The sequence below is a fragment of the Choloepus didactylus genome, chromosome 3, assembly GCF_015220235.1.
Source record: "Choloepus didactylus isolate mChoDid1 chromosome 3, mChoDid1.pri, whole genome shotgun sequence".
In the NCBI taxonomy this organism is placed as follows: domain Eukaryota; kingdom Metazoa; phylum Chordata; class Mammalia; order Pilosa; family Megalonychidae; genus Choloepus; species Choloepus didactylus.
Window position 1 is genome coordinate 141,516,539 of NC_051309.1, and position 18,667 is coordinate 141,535,205.

General features: G+C 37.0%; 2 protein-coding genes across 10 annotated transcripts in view; one reads left to right on the forward strand and one right to left on the reverse strand.

Annotated features, from left to right (window-relative positions):
- Positions 1-18,667, forward strand: part of C3H4orf33 (chromosome 3 C4orf33 homolog) — a 245,173-nt gene that overhangs the window by 4,863 nt on the left and 221,643 nt on the right. For all 8 annotated transcript variants that reach the window (XM_037830659.1, XM_037830661.1, XM_037830660.1 and 5 more), the window contains exon 2: positions 7,542-7,729. In XM_037830659.1, the coding sequence (XP_037686587.1) occupies positions 7,549-7,729 (181 nt within the window). In that variant the 5' untranslated portion in view covers positions 7,542-7,548. The remainder of the gene's footprint in view (positions 1-7,541; positions 7,730-18,667) is intronic.
- The window catches only part of LOC119529855 (regulation of nuclear pre-mRNA domain-containing protein 2-like), a 32,052-nt gene that overhangs the window by 2,998 nt on the left and 10,387 nt on the right, over positions 1-18,667 (reverse strand). The window lies entirely within an intron of this gene.

Sequence of the window (18,667 nt, forward strand, 5' to 3'; positions counted from 1 at the left end):
GGTCCACTGGGTAAAATAATATAAAGGAGAGAAGTCATCATATGCTCTTTAAGAGATCTAGCCTTATATTGGGCTTTAAAAAAAATATTTTTAACTATTTATTCATTTTGAATTGGTAAATCATGTATATCACAGTATAAAATTCAAGTAGGTACAAAAAAGTGATACAAGTGACATTGTCTCCCATCCTAGGCAGAAAATACCCTCTAGAGAGGCAACTACTGTTGCCACTATTTTCTTGTATGTGATTCCTGCTATAGTTTATGTATCATCAGCATGTATAAATATAGTCTTTCTTTTTTACTAAATAAATGCATATTTTTTGCACCATGCTTTTTTTTATTTAGTGTATTTTAGGTATACATATAGGGCTCCCTCACTCTTTTAAACAGCTACATGGTATTCCGTTGTATAATATAGCATAATTTCTTTGCCAGTCCTGTACTGAAGGGTGTTTAAGCTGCTTTCAGTATTTTGTCATTGTAAATAATGTTGCAGTGAATATCCTTATGCATATGTCATTTTGGGTATGTGCAGTTATAATTCCTGGAACTAGTATTCTGAGTCAAAGATATTTTCATTTTTTATTTTGATAGATAATGACATATTGCTCTTTACAAGGCTGTACCAATTATACCCAAACAGCAATGTATGATTGTTTCTCAGTGTCTTTACCAACACAGCATTTTAGCAAACTTTCTGATCCTTCACAATTTAAGTGAAAAATAGTAAGTTGTTGTTTTGGTTTGCATGCTTATTATATGTGAGGTGGAACATTTCACTTTTTTTTTCTGTGAACTGGCTGTTCATATCTTTTGCCCATTTTTCTGTTGGGGTGTTGATCTTTTCCATATTGATTTCTTGGACCCCTTTATGCATTAAAGAAATTAGTTCTTTGTCTGAAATATGAGTTGCAAATATTTTTTTCCATACTATCTTTTGATTTTGTTAATGGTGTATATTTTTTTTTTCAGGTGTGGCAGACTTCTGCTTTTAATTTTGTTAATTTATGTAGTGAAATGTCTCACTCTTTTATGACTACTCAGTTTTGGGTTATATTTTAAAATACTGTCTTCCCTAATATAATTTTTTAATACCCTCCTTTATTTTTCCTTTAAATGTTTATGATTTGATGTTTATGTTTAAATCTTTGATTCATCTAAAACTAAGTTTAGTGTAGGGATCCAATTTTATTAAATTGGACTGCAAAATGAACCAACTGATAATTAAAGTGGTGACCTGTTTGATCAGCTAAATGAGAATTATCCAACTCTCCCTAGACTTCTTATACTTTATTTCCCCAGTAACTGGCATGGTGCCTGAAACAAGGTGAATGTTAAATAAACACTTGATAAACTAAATTGAAAGGACATTACTGGGGATTCTATATCATTTGTAGCTATTTTCCATTGTATTGCTATACAGAGTTGAAATGGATAATGATACCACTAATACAGCAGTTTTCTTCTACACAAAATCTTAGAATCATAGAATTTAAGATACAGAGTATAAACCAATTATTCATTCAAAAATAAAATAGTGAGCTCCTGTTACTGAGAAACATTCTAGCTGACAGTGGTGGGAGGTGGGGTGGGCATATATATAATGTCATGGTGTGAATGCTGTGAATCAACCAGAGCAGTGTATGGGCAGTAGAAAATGATAGGGAATGGTTTAAGAGAGTCTTTGGAGAGTGGTCAGGAAAGGCGTCTATGATAGGGCATCCTAAAGAAACAGAAAATGAGCTGAATGCATATCCTTGGATCCAGGGAAGAGTGTTTCAGACAGAAAGTACAAGTCTGTAGGAGCTGCCTGGAGTTTCCATGGAGGAGGCCAGCATGGCTGGGGCCAGGTGAGCTAGGAAAGAGCGGTAGGTAGTCAGGACTGAGAGATATCGGGGACCAGATCATAAGGGCTCCACTATCCCGGATGGTAGCCACTGATCACAATTAATTAAAATTAGATAAAATTAAAATTCAGTTCCTCAGCCACATTCCAAATAGCCACATGTGGTTATTGACTTTAATATTGGGCTGTGTAGACATAGAACATTTCCATCATTGCAAGAAAGTTCTACAGGACAGTGCTGATATCAAGTCAGGTAAACCATTATAAGGATTTGGGTTTTTATTATAAAATTCAGGTCTCTTGAAGCTTTCATCTAGTCTCTCCTCACTCTTCTGCTAACTGGACAAATATCTACTTTGAGAACATGCCTTACTTGTAAGTGGGTAAAGGGGATACAGTCAATCCTCAATATTCTCTAGTTCTGTATTTATGAATTTGCCTACTTGTTAACATTTATCTCTAACTGCCAAATCAATATTTGTGGTGCTTTTGCTGTTATTTGCAGACATGCACTGAGTGGTGAAAATTTTGAGTTGCCCAATGCACATGGTCGTTTCATCTCATACTGTAAACAAGTTTCCTTTTCACAGTATGTTTAGTGCCATGTTTGTTTGTTTTGCATTTTTGTGCTTGCTTTGTTTTGTTTGTGTTGTTGGTGGTGGTGTTAGTAATTTCTTTGTTTAAAATAGCCCACAAACATAATGCTGAAATGCTGAAATGCTGAAATGCTGTAATGCTGTCTAGGGTTCCTGAGCACAAGAAAGCTGTGATGTGCCTTCTGGAGAAAATACGTGTGTTAGATGAACTTCCTTCAGACCTGAGTTATAGTGCAGTTAGCTGTGAGTTTAATGGTAATGAATCAACACCTTATTTCATGATTTCCAGTGACCTGCCCCCAGTGCGATTTATAATTAAACTTGCTTAAATTTATGTTCAAAGGTGTTATTTAAATATTGTTAATGCTCTGAAGGCAATGATACTGTTTCTAGATAGGGTTAAATGGGGGCAGTCTCTAAAAGGCTAGTGAAACAAAGAACTTCCTAGGGAATAATGGAATACAAATTTGAGGAAGCAAACAGAAACACATATAAATGAGATTTTGTATTGATCTGTGACCAGAGGCTTGTGGGAACCTATCCCTGTTTTCCTCCTGGTAGAAATCCATCAGTATTCACTAATCCGTTGCTCACAATGACACTATAGAACATAACCACCCCAAATAACCAGGAAAGACTGTATTTGTTACCAAGGAGCTTAAGTGACCTCTTCCTATATGTGACAGCTTCTGGCTTCTCAGAGTGCTGCAAGGAAGCACACTAGCTGAGATTGTGAAGGTTATTGACAACTAAATTTAAAGGAGTAAGGAGTAAGATTCAGGAGATTCCTTAGTACCCAGGTAGTTTAGGGAAGAATCAGTTGTCTTTGTCTGGGCACATGCTATCTTCAAACAGATTGCAAACTAGTGGGCAGGACTATGCTTTTTAGGTTACTATCGTTAAAAATGTTATGCACACTTAGATTGACTTGAGTGTTCTTTAAGCAACATGAATCAGGGACTAAAAAAAAAATGAACAAATTTGTCATTCCAATTAAAAACTAAAGCCATCCTACACAATTAAAGCCAAAGTTATATTCTTCGCTTGAACATCTCAGCCATGACCATACTCTCCTGCTTGTGGAAGTCCAGTCAATATTTTTTACAGTACTTTTTAAACAAAGCTCAAAGTAACTTAGGGGGAAGGTGCAAGGAACCAGTGGAAAGGCTTGGAGTACAGCCACCCTGTACTCTCTCAACAAGACTAACTCTGCCCTTATCATTTGTTGTCTTCCAGATAAGATTACTTTTTGAAGAAATTTGAAACCTATAAGATATCCCCCACTCTGACCATGAGATCCACCATGTATGTAGGGAAGTGGTAGGCCACTTTTAGAAGCACATCACTTGATTTAGTTTTATTCTGTTTAGACATAGAAGCACTGGTCCTCTGCAGTTGCCTGAAAGGGTTGGGAGTTGAAAGGTCCCTAATGGGGACCCACTGATTAGGCTAAGGAGCCCTTTAAGGTGTGCAATATTTTTGTGGATATGGTGCTTGGGGGAATAAGTAAATTTACCAAAAGCTTCTGGAATTGTCAAACTTCAAGTTAGGAGAAAAGCATATTCTCTAAGCAAATTGGTGCCAGAATCAGAGTAATCAGCATTTCTAACTTCTTGATTTATTCTCATTTCCTCCTCTATACTGAAAGAGCATATTTATTAATCAACATTTGGGAGAGAGGCTTACACATTTATTTATGTAGTATGCCCCTTGATATTTCAATTTAAGAAGATAAATTTATTATTGAGGTAGTTTATTCCATGCAAATCAGGACTTATATGATTTTAAAACTGAAATACTGTAGAATTCATCTTTGAATTGTTCTAAAATAGAGAACATAAAAAATTTATTCATTAACTTTTATAATTTAACTGCTCCATTTTGCATCCGTTCATAGATTTACAAAAATAATTACTACTGTATTTAAAGTAAAAATACCTGTAGGATTTGTTGCAGTCTTTTTTTTTTTTTTTTTTTTTTTTTTTTATTTTTTTTTTTATTTTTTTATTTTTTTATTTTTTAATCATCATTTTATTGAGATATATTCACATACCACGCAGTCATACAAAACAAATTGTACTTTCGATTGTTTACAGTACCATTACATAGTTGTACATTCATCACCTAAATCAATCCCTGACACCTTCATTAGCACACACACAAAAATAACAAGAATAATAATTAGAGTGAAAAAGAGCAATTGAAGTAAAAAAGAACACTGGGTACCTTTGTCTGTTTGTTTCCTTCCCCTACTTTTCTACACATCCATCCATAAACTAGACAAAGTGGTGTTTGGTCCTTATGGCTTTCCCAATCCCATTGTCACCCCTCATAAGCTACATTTTTATACAACTGTCTTCGAGATTCATGGGTTCTGGGTTGTAGTTTGATAGTTTCAGGTATCCACCACCAGCTACCCCAATTCTTTAGAACCTAAAAAGGGTTGTCTAAAGTGTGCATAAGAGTGCCCACCAGAGTGACCTCTCGGCTCCTTTTGGAATCTCTATGCCACTGAAGCTTATTTCATTTCCTTTCACATCCCCCTTTTGGTCAAGAAGATGTTCTCCGTCCCACGGTGCCAGGTCTACATTCCTCCCTGGGAGTCATATTCCACGTTGCCAGGGAGATTCACTTCCCTGGGTGTCTGATCCCACGTAGGGGGGAGGGCAGTGATTTCACCTTTCAAGTTGGCTTAGCCAGAGAGAGAGGGCCACATCTGAGCAACAAAGAGGCATTCAGGAGGAGACTCTTAGGCACAAATACAGGGAGGCCTAGCCTCTCCTTTGCAGCAACCGTCTTCCCAAGGGTAAAACTTATGGTAGAGGGCTCAACCCATCAAACCACCAGTCCCCTATGTCTGTGGTCATGTTAGCAACCATGGAGGTGGGGTAGGCGAATACCCCTGCATTCTCCACAGGCTCCTCAAGGGGGCACTACATCTTTTTTTTTTTTTTTTTTTTTTTTTTCCCCTTTTTTTTTTTTTTTCTTTTTTTTTTTTTTTTTTTTTTTTTTTAACTTTCCCTTCTTTTTTCAAATCACCTGTATGAAAAAAAAAGTTAAAAAGAAAACAAACATACAATAAAAGAGCATTTCAAAGAGACCATAGCAAGGGAGTAAGAAAAAGACAACTAACCTAAGATAACTGCTTAACTTCCAACATGTTCCTACTTTACCCCAAGAAAGTTACATAATATAGCAACATTTCCTACTACAACCATCAGAAATTAACAGACCATAGTCATTTCTGGGCATCCCCAGAACGTTAAATAGCTTATCTGTTCTTCCTGGATTATTGTTCCCCCTTCCTTAATTGCTCTCTACTGTTGCAGTCTTTTAAATAAATATATGCCTTACATCACATAAAATTGAAGTTTTTTTAACATTTGGGAGCTCTGAAGTTACCTGAAGTATTTAGTGACTTTTAAAGCTCCATGTCTAATGGACTGATAGAGACTAACTTGCAGCTTGCTCCTGTGTATTACTCACCCTACAGAAACATTTACCTCATCAAGAAAGAGGAAGGTTTCTCCACTTTGTGTTTAATCCAACTTGGCCAGCTATTGTAATGCAAGTAGATCAAGGGATTGGAGAATCAATTTATACAGTCTTATGTCTCACTGAGCTTATTTCAATAATGAAGACTATGAATTGCTGAACATAATCTTCTTTTGCAGTGTTGTTAGTTTTCTACAAATGGGTTGCACTATCAATGCTATTTTTTAACTTTAGAGGTTGTCTGTTAGGTTTGTTAGCATATAGTGAAAATTAGAAAAGCTAGATACTTTAGAAAAAAGGTTTTCAGAGATTGTATTCTTTATGACATGGAACTTTTATATTTGGATCTCCTACTGTTTGACACATAGTAGGCACTCAATATATATTCATTGAATTAAATGTATTTAAAAATCACTGACTTCATTACTAGCAGTAACAATGACAGGTAAAGCAAGGGAATGCATTCAGACTTCGAATAAGGGACATTAGAGTATGGAAATATTATCCGTTACTAAATCAGAACTATCTTTGGGATAAAGCATAAGGACTTAGTATTATTTGGAGACTCCACCACTCCTAAAATAAAATTTTCATTTTACAGATGTCTGAAATGTCTTCTTCTGAGAAAACATGGCTGGTAATTGGTTTAATTATCAAATATGCCATTCATGTTACCTTGGACAACTCTGTTTCTTCATTTGTAATGAGGATAATAATAGTTCCTCTGCAAATTTGCTGCAAAATTAAATCAGATAATGTTTATAAAATGCCTGATCTATAGTGTTCAACAAAATTTTTATTAACGTAGTACTGTGTCCTTCCATTTAAGACTCAGGGAAACAATTTAAAATGCAAGCACTGTTCATTTCAAATTATTTAGTCTATTTCAAATTTTAAATGATGGCAGATTCTGTTCCCTTTTTTAATTGGAGAGAAGGGATTAACCAAACAAGGAGTCATTCAATGCCTGAAATATAAAAAATTGAAAGGCAAGAAAGTATATATACACTGGGATCGAGGAAGACAAAATTCAACTCTCCTAACCTTCAAAGGGTTATATCTCACCCCTCCAAATCTCCCACTACTCCAAAGAAAAGGTGTTTAATCAAAAGAGCAGTTGTGGACAGTACTGCTTCAGCTGATTTATGGAGATTTTATTTATCGAGTTGAATTTTATTATTAAGATTTTGATACCCAGAGGATCCAGTAGGAGATATCAGCATGCTTTACAAGAAAAAGCAGAGGATAAACTCATATAAACTCATAGTGTATAGTTGTAGTTAACTGCTTGAACATTTTCTGCAATGGGCTTAATTACAATTTTTATGATTTTGATGCTTTCTTTACGAAGGAGCTAGAGCTGGATCTGGACTTAAAGTCTTCAAGTTTTAGGATCCAACCACCTGTTTTACAACAGAACTAGGAGTCTAGGATTTGCCACAACACAGATGGCCTTTTGACTCCCAGGATCATATTCTTATTGCTCTGCTGCCTTCCTGCCTGGCATTGAATTTTTAATTTCATTTAATTTCTGACTAAAGGAAACATTTGTATATTGTTACAGAGATTGTTTTAATATGTTTTTTTTTTTTTCCGTTCAAGTCTTCAGATGGATTTTAAGATTGAACATACTTGGGATGGTTTTCCAGTGAAGCATGAGCCAGTGTGTCTCAGGCTGAACCCAGGTGATGGAGGAGTGATGATGGAAGTAAGTGCTCCATTTTTCAATGAGCCTCCAGCCCCACTTGGAGAACCAGGAAAGCCTTTCAGTGAACTGTGGGATTATGAAGGTAAGTGGAAGTACTGCCTTTTATTGCAAACATAAATCTTTTTATAATAACCTCTCACGGAACTATTATTTTATCTTGCTGTTATGAAGTGAGTGCTTCTGAGCAACTGACATGTACAGTTTCTGATATTTCCTACCAATCTTTCATTCTGACTTTTTCTCCATTATCTATGTGACTTCAACAGTGTAACTAGTACAGTGAAAAATGGCAATTACAAATCCAGATTTTTAGATTGCTGCCATATTTCCTTCCTTTACTTCTATTACCTATTTTAAGATGAGTTCAGCATTGCTTTTTTGTCTTTAACTATCTTCAAATTGCTGCTTTAAACTTATAAACCTTCTTCGTGGAAGTTTTGGAGTGTTTTGCTTATTATAGAAACACCATCAACTTCAACATGAAATTCAGTTTTTACTTTATACTGACAAGTAATCTCACATATCAAAATAAATTTAAAAGACATCATAAAATTACGCTGTTTCAGATTTGTTATATGATCCCCTTATAAGGTATCCTAATGAAGCTCGTAAATTATTCTTTTAGAAATACTCTTTACATTGTGCCATTCATTTCCCAGCTCACAAACCATTACTATTCCTGAGGAGTATTTCAAACCCTTCCTATAAGCTTTCAGGATACTAATGAACTGTGCCATCACGTTTAATCAAAAGTTCCTGACTTCTGAAAGCTAAGGTTTTATTGTCCATTCATATTTTCACCCATGTTCCTTTTCTCATTCCATTCCCCTTGCTGGAATGCACGTAGTTCAAGGTCTATCTATTTCAGGCCCTATTTCTCCGGAGAAGCCTTTGATGACTCTTCTAGTTCATTCAAACCTTTACTTTTTCTATGCCAGTTGTATAGTATGTATTTTGTTAGGGTTAATTTGTCATAGGTTAAACATATGGTGCCTTTTATTGATACAGAAATGTGCTGTCAGGTGTGTGTGTCTTATCTTTTCAATAAATTCTTATTGAGCCTAGGAACTCTTCTTCCATTCACCAGTGTGTCATGTGTGTTGCAGATTTAGACAAGAGTTCAAGTTGAATAGGACTCAGAGATATTGGTATACAGGGAACTGTATTATACAGTTTGTTATTACCTGGCCTTTTTTAACCAGAATTCCCTGATAACTCATCCTCTTATCTGGTCACAATGTCATAATTTATATGCAAAATGATGACTTTGAAAGAACGTAAAATCTGATGGTTCTGCCAAATCATTAAAAAAAAGATGTATGTTTAATAATGTTTAAAATAATGAAAATGACAGCTAAAATACTTTATAATCTGGAATGATTTAATTGTTTAAAGCCATCTACCTTTCAGTGAAAATATACTTTAGTTCTAACTTACACTAAAATAGCAGAGAAAGCAGAGCAAGCACAAGTGTTACAGTATCATTAGTCATACAGGATTCTCATACAGCAGCCTACCACCACACCTTGCTTTGGTGTGAGACATTTGTTACAATTGGTAATAGCACATTTCTGTAATTGTATTATTAATTATAGTCCATGATTTAACTTAGGATTCACTGGTTGAATACTGTAGTTCCATGGATTTTTAAAAAACTTTTTATTCTGTTACCATATATACAATCTAACATTTCCCTTTTTAATCATATTGAGATATATATTTCAATGCTGTTAATTACATTCACAATGTTGTGTTACCATCACCACCATCCATTACCAAAGTATTTCCATTATTTCAAATAGGAACCCCATGCATTTTAAGCCTTAACTTCCTGTTTTAGTTTGCTAAGGTTGCTGAAATACTATATGCCAGAAATGGGTTGGCTTTTACAATGGTGATTTATTAATTTACACGCTTACAGTTCTGAGGCCATAAAAATGTCCGAATCAAGGCATCGTCAGTTGCTATCTGGACTTGTCTATCAGATGGCAAGGCACTTGGCATCTGCTGGTCTTTCCCTTCTCATTCAGGTTTCATTGCTTCTGGCTTCAGTGGTTTCCTCTGTTTTCTGTGTCTTTCTCTCTCAGCTTCTATGTCTCTTTTTCTCATCCTCTTGTAAAGGACTCCAGTTAGAGGATTAAGATCCACCTGGGGCAAACCTCAACTGAAATAACCTAATCGGAAGGTCCCACCCACACTAGATCTACACCCACAGGAATGGATTAGCTTTAAGAACATAATCTTTTCTGGGGTCCGTAAAATTTCCAAACCATCACACCATTCCCTATCCCCACTCCGTCCCCTGGAAACCTATATTCTAAATTCTGACTCTATGAGTTTGCTTATTTTAATTGTTTCAAATCAGTGAGGTCATACAATATTTGTACTTTTGTGTCTGCTTATTTCATTCAACATGATGTCTTCAAGGTTCATCCAGGTTGTCACATGTATCAGGACTTCATTCGTTTTTATAGCTGAATAATATTCCATTGTATGTATATACCACATTTTATTTATCCACTCATCTTTTTAGGGACACTCAGGTTGCTTCCATCTGTTGGCATTTGTGAATAATGGCTCTGTGAACATTGGTTTGCAAATAAATGTTCAAGTACCTGCTTTCAATTGTTTGGGGTATATCCCTAGTAGAGAGATTACCAGGTCATATGGTAGTTCACTATTTTTTTTTTTTTTCAGAGTAAGTATGTATTTTATTTCATTCAAACAACAAAAATAAATTATTTCTCAATAGCTTAGAATTTTAAGTTTTCACTTCTATTACTAAAATGTATCTCATAAGAATTTGTCTAGATTTAAAAAAAACTTTTTTAAAGGATTAAAACTAGGTATCCCCACAATGACAGTCCTGGAATCATTTATCTCATTATGAAAAACATAAATGTAAAGTAATGGAGAGGTAAAAAACTATTGTAAAACCAGAATATTCTTATTATAATAAACAAAATTTACTTAGAGACTGTTTAATAGTTATATTCCAATTTAGTAGATTTTGTTGTTTTCCCTTAAAAGATGATGCAATATGAATGCCTACTCAATCATTTATCAAGTAGACTGGTCCAGGCAAGAGATGATGAGGGCCTATCAGTAGGAGGATGCATTTTTTCTTATGTATATTTTCTTCACTTACGTTCCCACCTTCCTCCCTCACTCTCCTTCATTATACTGTAAGATCAGACTGGTCAGCAGCTATTTCAGGCTATTTGAGAGGGAGCTCAAGCTGATAAGGTCTCCTTGTGCCCATCTCCTGACTCCTGACTGATGTCAGAATCAACACCTTGCCAGCAGTGGTAGAGATACATATCAGGAATATCTTCCCCTCTGCAGGAATATTACCATTTGTACAGCCCATCTTTAAAACATTCTTCCTTGATGTCATATTCGCCTTTAGCTTTTGACTCATTTCTTGGTTCACCTGAATAACCAGTGTTCTTGAAATAGTTGTCTGCCCCCATCAGTTCACTTCTCCAATACTTCTCGTTAACCCACTCTAATCTAACTCATGTTCCTATCACTCAAACGAAACTGCTCTTATTCATGTGCTTTTTTTTTTTTTTAATCTTCATTTTATTGAGATATATTCACATACCACGCAGTCATACAAAACAAATTGTACTTTCGATTGTTTACAGTACCATTACATAGTGGTACATTCATCACCCAAATCAATCCCTGACACCTTCATTAGCACACACACAAAAATAACAAGAATAATAATTAGAGTGAAAAAGAGCAATTGAAGTAAAAAAGAACACTGGGTACCTTTGTCTGTTTGTTTCCTTCCCCTATTTTTCTACTCATCCATCCATAAACTAGACAAAGTGGAGTGTGGTCCTTATGGCTTTCCCAATTCCACTGTCACCCCTCATAAGCTACATTTCTATACAACTGTCTTCGAGATTCATGGGTTCTGGGTTGCAGTTTGATAGTTTCAGGTATCCATCACCAGCTACCCCAATTCTTTAGAACCAAAAAGGGGTTGTCTAAAGTGTGCATAAGAGTGCCCACCAGAGTGACCTCTCGGCTCCTTTTGGAATCTCTCTGCCACTGAAGCTTATTTCATTTCCTTTCACATCCCCCTTTTGGTCAAGAAGATGTTCTCTGTCCCACGATGCTGGGTCTACATTCCTCCCTGGGAGTCATATTCCACGTTGCCAGGGAGATTCACTCCCCTGGGTGTCTGATCCCACGTAGGGGGGAGGGCAGTGATTTCACCTTTCAAGTTGGCTTAGCTAGAGAGACAGGGCCACATCTGAGCAACAAAGAGGCATTCGGGAGGAGGCTCTTAGGCACAACCATAGGGAGGCCTAGCCTCTCCTTTGCAGCAACCGTCTTCCCAAGGGTAAAACCTGTGGTAGAGGACTCAACCCCTCAAACCACCACTCCCCTTTGTCTGTGGTCATGTTAGCAACCATGGAGGTGGGGTAGGCGAATACCCCTGCATTCTCCACAGGCTCCTCAAGGGGGCACTACATCTTTTTTTTTTCCTTGTTTTTTTTTTTTTTTTTAACTTTCCCTTCTTTTTCAAATCAACTGTATGAAAAAAAAGTTAAAAAGAAAACAAACATACAATAAAAGAACATTTCAAAGAGACCATAACAAGGGAGTAAGAAAAAGACAACTAACCTAAGATAACTGCTTAACTTCCAACATGTTCCTACTTTACCCCAAGAAAGTTACATGATATAGCAACATTTCTGTGAACTTGTTCCTACTATATCCATCAGAAATTAACAGACCATAGTCATTCCTGGGCATCCCCAGAGCGTTAAATAGCATATCTGTTCTTCTTGGATTATTGTTCCCCCTTCCTTAATTGCTCTCTATTGCTAGTTCCCCTACATTCTACATTATAAACCATTTGTTTTACATTTTTCAAAGTTCACATTAGTGGTAGCATATAATATTTCTCTTTTTGTGCCTGGCTTATTTCGCTCAGCATTATGTCTTCAAGGTTCATCCATGTTGTCATATGTTTCACGAGATCGTTCCTTCTTACTGCTGCGTAGTATTCCATCGTGTGTATATACCACATTTTATTTATCCACTCATCTGTTGAAGGACATTTGGGTTGTTTCCATCTCTTGGCAATTGTGAATAATGCTGCTATGAACATTGGCGTGCAGATATCTGTTCGTGTCACTGCTTTCCGATCTTCCGGATATATACCGAGAAGTGCAATCGCTGGATCGAATGGTAACTCTATATCTAGTTTTCTAAGGAACTGCCAGACTGACTTCCAGAGTGGCTGAACCATTATACAGTCCCACCAACAATGAATAAGAGTTCCAATTTCTCCACATCCCCTCCAGCATTTGTAGTTTCCTGTTTGTTTAATGGCAGCCATTCTAACCGGTGTTAGATGGTATCTCATTGTGGTCTTAATTTGCATCTCTCTCATAGCTAGTGAAGCTGAACATTTTTTCATGTGTTTCTTGGCCATTTGTATTTCCTCTTCAGAGAACTGTCTTTTCATATCTTTTGCCCATTTTATAATTGGGCCGACTGTACTATTGTCATTGAGTTGTAGGATTTCTTTATATATGCAAGATATCAGTCTTTTGTCAGATACATGGTTTCCAAAAATTTTTTCCCATTGAGTTGGCTGCCTCTTTACCTTTTTGAGAAATTCCTTTGAGGTGCAGAAACTTCTAAGCTTGAGGAGTTCCCATTTATCTATTTTCTCTTTTGTTGCTTGTGCTTTGGGTGTAAAGTCTAGGAAGTGGCCGCCTAATACAAGGTCTTGAAGATGTTTTCCTACATTATCTTCTAGGAGTTTTATGGTACTTTCTTTTATATTGAGATCTTTGGTCCATTTTGAGTTAATTTTTGTGTAGGGGGTGAGGTAGGGGTCCTCTTTCATTCTTTTGGATATGGATATCCAACTCTCCCAGCCCCATTTGTTGAAAAGACCATTATGGCTCAGTTCAGTGACTTTGGGGGCCTTATCAAAGATCAGTCGGCCATAGATCTGCGGGTCTATCTCCGAATTCTCAATTCGATTCCATTGATCTATATGTCTATCTTTGTGCCAGTACCATGCTGTTTTGGCAACTATGGCTTTATAATAAGCTTCAAAGTCAGGGAGTGTAAGTCCTCCCACTTCGTTTTTCTTTTTTAGAGTGTCTTTAGCAATTCGAGGCATCTTCCCTTTCCAAATAAATTTGATAACTACCTTTTCCAAGTCTGCAAAGTAGGTTGTTTGAATTTTGATTGGGATTGCATTGAATCTGTAGATGAGTTTGGGTAGAATTGACATCTTAATGACATTTAGTCTTCCTATCCATGAACATGGAATATTTTTCCATCTTTTAAGGTCCCCTTCTATTTCTTTTAGTAGAGTTATGTAGTTTTCTTTGTATAGGTCTTTTACATGTTTGGTTAAGTTTATTCCTAGGTACTTGATTTTTTTAGTTGCTATTGAAAATGGTATCTTTTTCTTGAGTGTCTCTTCAGTTTGTTCATTTCTAGCATATAGAAACATTACTGACTTACGTGCATTAACCTTGTATCCCGCTACTTTGCTAAATTTGTTTATTAGCTCTAGTAGCTGTATCGTCGATTTCTCAGGGTTTTCTAGATATAAGATCATATCATCTGCAAACAATGACAGTTTTACTTCTTCTTTTCCAATTTGGATGCCTTTTATTTCTTTGTCTTGCCGGATTGCCCTGGCTAGCACTTCCAGCACAATGTTGAATAACAGTGGTGACAGCGGGCATCCTTGTCTTGTTCCTGATCTTAGAGGGAAGGCTTTCAGTCTCTCACCATTGAGTACTATGCTGGCTGTGGGTTTTTCACATATGCTCTTTATCGTGTTGAGGAAGTTTCCTTCAATTCCTACCTTTTGAAGTGTTTTTATCAAAAACGGATGTTGGATTTTGTCAAATGCTTTTGCAGCATCTATTGAGATGATCAATTGATTTTTCCCTTTTGACTTGTTAATGTGTTGTAATACATTGATTGATTTTCTTATGTTGAACCATCCTTGCATGACTGGAATAAACCCCACTTGGTCATGGTGTATAATTTTTTTAATGTGTCTTTGGATTCGATTTGCAAGTATTTTGTTGAGGATTTTTGCATCTATATTCATTAGGGAGATTGGCCGGTAGTTTTCCTTTTTTGTAGCATCTTTGCCTGGTTTTGGTATTAGATTGATGTTAGCTTCATAAAATGAGTTAGGTAGTGTTCCATTTTCTTCAATGTTTTGAAAGAGTTTGAGTAAGATTGGTGACAGTTCTTTCTGGAAAGTTTGGTAGAATTACCCTGTGAAGCCATCTGGCCCTGGGCATTTATTTTTGGGAAGATTTTTGATGACTGATTGGATCTCTTTGCTTGTGATGGGTTGATTGAGGTCTTCTATTTCTTCTCTGGTCAGTCTAGGTTGTTCATATGTTTCCAGGAAATTGTCCATTTCCTCTACATTATCCAGTTTGTTGCCATACAGTTGTTCATAGTATCCTCTTATAATTTTTTTAATTTCTTCAGGATCTGCAGTTATGTCACCTTTTCCATTCATTATTTTGTTTATATGGGTCTTCTCTCTTTTTGATTTTGTCAGTCTAGCTAGGGGCTTGTCAATCTTGTTGATCTTCTCAAAGAACGAACTTTTGGTGATATTTATCCTCTCTATTGTTTTTTGTTCTCTATGTCATTTATTTCTGCTTTAATCCTTGTTATTTCTTTTCTTGTACTTGGTTTCAGATTGGTTTGCTGTTCATTTTCTAGCTTCTTCAGTTGATCCATTAGTTCTTTGATTTTGGCTCTTTCTTCCTTTTTAATATATGCGTTTAGTGCTATAAATTTCCCCCTCAGCACTGCTTTTGCTGCATCCCATAGGTTTTGGTATGTTGTGTTCTCATTTTCATTCGTCTCTATATACTTATCAATTTCTCTTGCTATTTCTTCTTTAACCCACTGATTGTTTAGGAGTGTGCTGTTTAACCTCCAGCTATTTGTGAATTTTCTAAGTCTCTGATGGTTATTGACTTCTAATTGTATTCCATTGTGGTCAGAGAATGTGCTTTGAATAATTTCAATCTTTTTAAATTTATTGAGGCTTGTTTTATGTCCCAGCATATGATCTATTCTGGAGAAAGTTCCGTGAGCACTAGAAAAGTATGTGTATCCTGGTGATTTGGGATGTAATGTCCTGTATATGTCTGTTAAATCTAATTCATTTATCAGATTGTTTAGGTTTTCAATTTCCTTATTGGTCTTCTGTCTGGTTGATCTATCTATAGGAGAGAGTGATGTGTTGAAGTCTCCCACAATTATTGTGGAAACATCAATTGCTTCCTTTAGTTTTGCCAGTGTTTCTCTCATGTATTTTGTGGCACCTTGGTTGGGTGCATAGACATTTACGATTGTTATTTCTTCTTGCTGAATTGCCCCTTTTATTAGTATGTAGTGGCCTTCTTTGTCTCTCAAAACATCCCTGCATTTGAAGTCTATTTTATCTGAGATTAATATTGCTACACCTGCTTTCTTTTGGCTGTAGCTTGCATGAAATATTTTTTTCCATCCTTTCACTTTCAGTTTCTTTGTGTCCCTGTGTCTAAGATGAGTCTCTTGTATGCGACATATTGATGGTTCATTTTTTTTTGATCCATTCTGCAAATCTATATCTTTTAATTGGGGAGTTTAATCCATTTACATTCAACGTTATAACCGTGAAGGCATTTCTTGAATCAGCCATCTTATCCTTTGGTTTATGTTTGTCATATTTTCCCCTCTGTCTATTAATATCCTTTATTGTACCCATACTGAATCTCTTTAGTACTGAACCTTTCTCCAAGTCTCTCTGTCCTTTCTTTGTTTCTCTGTCTGTAGGGCTCCCTTTAGTATCTCCAGTAGGGCAGGTCTCTTGTTAGCAAATTCTCTCAGCATTTGTTTGTCTGTGAAAAATTTAAACTCTCCCTCAAATTTGAAGGAGAGCTTTGCTGGATAAAGTATTCTTGGCTGGAAATTCCTCTCACTCAGAATTTTAAATATATCGTGCCACTGCCTTCTTGCCTCCATGGTGGCTGCTGAGTAGTCACTACTTAGTCTTATGCTGTTTCCTTTGTATGTGGTGAATTGCTTTTCTCTTGCTGCTTTCAGAACTTGCTCCTTCTCTTCTGTGTTTGACAGTGTGATCAGTATATGTCTCGGAGTGGGTTTATTTGGATTTATTCTATTTGGGTTTCGCTGAGCATTTATGATTTGTGTATTTATGTTGTTTAGAAGATTTGGGAAGTTTTCCCCAACAATTTCTTTGAATACTCTTCCTAGACCTTTACCCTTTTCTTCCCCTTCTGGGACACCAATGAGTCTTATATTGGAACGTTTCATATTATCTATCATATCCCTGAGGTCCATTTCGATTTTTTCAATTTTTTTCCCTATTCTTTCTTTTATGCTTTCATTTTCCCTTCTGTCATCTTCGAGGTCACTGATTCGTTGTTCAACTTCCTCTAGTCTTGTACTATGAGTGTCCAGAATCTTTTTAATTTGGTCAACAGTTTCTTTAATTTCCATAAGATCATCCATTTTTTTATTTAGTCTTGCAATGTCTTCTTTATGCTCTTCTAGGGTCTTCTTGATTTCCTTTGTCTCCCGTACTATGGTCTCATTGTGCATCTTTAGTTCTTTGAGTAGCTGCTCTAGGTGCTGTGTCTCTTCTGCTCTTTTGATTTGGGTGCTTGGGCTTGGGTTATCCATATCGTCTGGTTTTTTCATATGCTTTATAGTTTTCTGTTGTTTTTGGCCTCGTGGCATTTGCTGAACTTGATAGGGTTCTTTTAGGATTTGTAGACCAATTGAAGTCCTTATCTCTAATTTATCAGATCTACAGCTTTGTGGAGCACACTTTCTCTAACGAACCAGCAGGTGGCGTCCACGAGCCACGTGTTCTCCACAAGCCAGTTCTCCCCTGCTTAGCCTTTTTGGTGAGTGAGGGAGTGAGTCTTGTGGGGTCCAATTGGTGTACCAAGCTTGCGTGTGTAGTTGGTGTTGCCTGCCCTGTATATGGGGCGTGTTTCTGGGCAGTCAGGGAGGGGGGGGGTGGCTCTAACAATCAAATCTCCCTGGTGATCCTAGAGTTTTAAAGCTGCTGCAATAGTCTAATCCTTCAGTTCAGTCCTGCCACAGTTTGTCTCTGCCACTGACCCACAAGTCCTTGGTATTGGCGTATGGCTCCTGAGACTTGCAAGTGGGCCCCTCTTCCAGGCCGTGCACCCCGGGTCCTCTGTTGAGGGATGACTGTGCTATGTCACAGGTGAGTGCCATCCCCCCAGGGCAGTTCTGGGCTGCTGGGCTGTGTAGGGAGGCTCCCAGTCTGCTGAAATGATGGCTGAATGGGGCTTTGTCAATTCACACTGCTCTACCTTCCCAACTCTGGGACAATCAGCTGAGGTTGCAGGGAAGGCTAATGTCCACGCCCAGTTTTGTGGTGTGTGCCTGTTATTTGAAGCACTTCCGTCACACTGGGTTGTCTGGGGCAGTTCTGGGCTATGGGGCTTGCCATGGGCAGGAGTGTTTCCTGTCCACCAGGATGATGGCTGTGAGCGGACACCCCCCTTTTCTTGGGAAGTTGTGGTGTTTAGTGAATTTTCTCAGCCACTGGATTATTGCATTTTGTCTCAGAGCTCTCCTAGTTCTGCTCTTGACTTGACCTGCCCAAATTTTAAGTCTTTGAAGCTTTCTGTATTGGGCTTCTTAGAGTAATTGTTTTAGAAAAAGAAAAAAGTATTAAAAAAAAAAAAAAAAAAAGGCCCTCCTCAGAGATCTAATGGGTTATTGAAATGCTAACAGACAAAGCAACCAGGGCCATTAAGGAAAGGTCCACAGGGCAGAGAGATCAGCTTTTCTTCGGGATTTGCATATGCGCCTCAGGGCCTGAGCTCGGGCCTGAGCTCTGCCTTTCCCCTTTCTATGTTCACCAGAACTCCAAAAATCCTCCGCTTTTATTTTGGAGTTTTTCGTGTTGTTTTTTTTTCTATGCCTGTCTCCTCTCTGC